Source organism: Strix aluco, chromosome 12 (genome assembly GCF_031877795.1).
Source record: "Strix aluco isolate bStrAlu1 chromosome 12, bStrAlu1.hap1, whole genome shotgun sequence".
Taxonomy (NCBI): domain Eukaryota; kingdom Metazoa; phylum Chordata; class Aves; order Strigiformes; family Strigidae; genus Strix; species Strix aluco.
In genome coordinates, this window is record NC_133942.1 from 3,491,275 (window position 1) to 3,494,424 (window position 3,150).

Sequence of the window (3,150 nt, forward strand, 5' to 3'; positions counted from 1 at the left end):
CCTAGACTTGAACCCAGCCTCTCCCATCTGTAGGAAAGACACTTCCAGGAGACACAGCTCCTCCCCTCCAGTCATAACGCACTTAACTTGTTTCTCAACTCATTATTGAGGTGGGGGGTTTTTTTGAGGAGGGAAAAGTTCCAGGCTATCACTTTTGCTTTGACAGAGAGGAAAACAAACTTCTTTTTTTCCCAAGCCAGAGACTTTATATACTTATGCACATAGAGGTAGAATGATGGGGGAGGATAAGAATTTTATAATCCACTTTTGTAACATTTCTATACTGAGTCAGGTTTACTTCTTTGTTTGCAAGGCCAGAGGTACAATAACAATTGTAATTTTTTCTAATATGCCGAGTAAAAGAGGCCAGGTATTTTAGGGATTTAACAGGAAAGAATTGCTAAAATAGCACAGGTCTTTTTGAAAGGCATTTCACTTCATCCATAAATTCCATTTAAATTTTTTACTAGGGAACCACTTACATTCTGTGCAGCTATAAGGAATCTGTCACCTGGGTGGAGAAAAAATGGCCATCTGTTTCCCAAGTAACCACTTGTCAATGCATCTCCTCAGACTTTGCTTGACTTCCTGATTCCTCAAGCTGTAGATGATGGGGTTGAGTATGGGGGTGACTACTGTGTAAGACAGGGAAACCATTTTCTTCATGTTGGATGAGAGGTTGGACTTGGGTCGCAGGTGAATGATGCCAGTTGTGCTGTAGAAAAGAGTCACTACAACCAGGTGAGATGCACAGGTGGAAAAGGCTCGCCTCTGGCCCGCAGCTGAGGGCATCTGAAGAACAGCATGTATAATGTGAAGGTAAGAGATGGCTATCAGAGAAAAGGGAATCATCACTATTATGACAACAGCAATAAAAATCAGTAGTTCAAACAAGGCTGTGTCTGCACACACCAGCTTCAACACAGGAGAAACATCACAAAATAAATGATCAACCTTGTTTCTCCCACAGAAGGGCAGAGTAAATAACCACGTGGTGAAGCCCAGAGCCACAGAGACACTGGACATCCAAGACCCTATAGCCATCTTGTAGCAACGATCCTTGTTCATCATGGTGGTGTAATGCAATGGATGGCATATTGCCACTTGCCGGTCATAAGCCATTGCACCTAAGAGGAAACACTCGCAGGTGACAAAAAGAATAACGCAGCTGAGCTGCAAGGCACAAGCTGAGAAGGAAATAATTTTTCTCTCCAACACCACACTCACAAGCAGCTTGGGGACAATGCTCAGGCTGTAGCAGATCTCTGTCAAGGCAAGATTCTGTAGGAAGTAGTACATGGGTGTGTGTAGGACAGGGTCAATGGTTGTGATCACAACAATTAGAGAGTTCCCTATCAAGATCGCCAGGAACATGACGGACACCAGCGTGAAAAATAGGAGCTGCATCTTGCCATGGAAATCAAACCCCAGAAGTAAGAAGTGAGTAGTGACGGTTTGGTTTCCTGGCTTCATTTCCTCAACAGGTTCCATCCTAAAAGAGAAAAAAAAAAACACACTAAAGAAGGGTTAGTAGCTTGAGACAGACTTGGGGTCTCAGAAATAGCTACAATTGCAAGTAAAATGGGGTTTAAAATATGTGGTAAAACTTGGATTGCATATGACAGTGACCCCAGTCTAAAAAGTCTCAGCTGGGGAACCTGTGCGAGATCATCTTTAACAATCACAGGCTGGGATGCATCTCTAAGTTAGGTGAACAGAAGATAGGTATGCATACTTTAAATAACCATTCTGCATTTATTTTATATAGAAAGAAATGGATACCTCCAAAGGGCAGGTGACCTTAGCGTGAGAATGGCATCTATGATGAGACAGAAGAATTTCACTTGGATGTCTCTCAGTTAACTCCATCATCTAAATGTCTATAGACATCTAACCGTGAGTCAGTCATATTAGAATCACTTTACATTTAATGACGAGAAATACAGCACAAGACAGAAGCACAATATCTGTCCTCCAAGATGGATGTCCAAGGATGCCAGGATTGGCAGTAGCATTAATAATGAAGTGAGTATACCATGACCAAATTTTTGGATAGCTGGAATTCACTGAAATTCATTTAATTGTTGGTGCTCTAAGCTAGGTGATACGGAGATCCTGCGGCTTTCCACCTACTGGTTTGACTCATGCAGAAGGGATCTATCTACATTATTTTCATTGTTAACCCTGTAAAAGTACAATCCAAACCTAAACAAGTTTAAATTAATGGAAGTGTTCATGCACTTACGTTTGTTTCATCAAATCCTATAAAATCCATGTTCTGAGTTTTCATTTCAGATAAGCTCTGGGGAGTAAAAAGATGCTCAACATACAAACAGCTGCCCATGCAAAAGTGGTCACCAGCTTCTACACCTACTGCCTTTTTCTGGGAATTTGCCATCTCATCAGATCTAGTAACAGAATTATTTTTCTGGGAAACTTCCTGGATAGTTTCAGCCAAAATATACTTGGCTGATTTTTGAAGGACATGTAAAGAGAATAATAGAATTTTTTTTTTTCTGTAATTACACCATTGGAACTGAGATAATGTGGCTCACAAGATCTGGAGTTTAACTTTACTCCAAGAGGACTAAGGCTTAAAATTTTCCCTTCAGGATTCACATGCATGAGATGAGAATATATCTATATCTGTGTAACAAAAATCCCAAACCAATAATGAGAAATAAATTGCTTAGACTCCCGTGAAAATATCTGTATGTCCAGTAGAATTTTGGCTTCCATCCACAGATGAAGAAGACTCTTGCCACTTACACAGCAGTCATACTGTATCACTAATAGCAATAAAGTAGCTTAGGATTTTCGAGTCTTTTCAGGATTTCTGAAAATGCCTTTTTCTTTACCTTAGCAATGATGAAAGAGAAAATGAGAAGATGAGAAAGTGTAGACACTGTGATTCATTTGTTCAACATATTTATCTGAAAATAGGCAGCTACAGTTGCCAAAGTTTTCTACAGACAATAGAAGTAAACAAATATACTGTCAGTATAATTAATGTTTCTCCACCATAGACATCTAAAATAATATGATTTGTTGATGCCACCGAGGTTCCTATTTCTCTCGGGTGAGTAAGTGAGTAATTCAGATGTAAAAATCTACATTGCTGGTGCCTAAAGGCAGGTGGGATAGATTCCT

General features: G+C 40.0%; 1 protein-coding gene across 1 annotated transcript; it reads right to left on the reverse strand.

The window, feature by feature from the left end:
* Positions 1-507: 507 nt before the first annotated feature.
* Positions 508-1,491, reverse strand: LOC141928593 (olfactory receptor 10A7-like). Its single transcript, XM_074837060.1, has one exon. The coding sequence runs from the start codon at positions 1,489-1,491 to the stop codon at positions 508-510; it is 984 nt and encodes a 327-aa protein (XP_074693161.1).
* Positions 1,492-3,150: the final 1,659 nt, after the last annotated feature.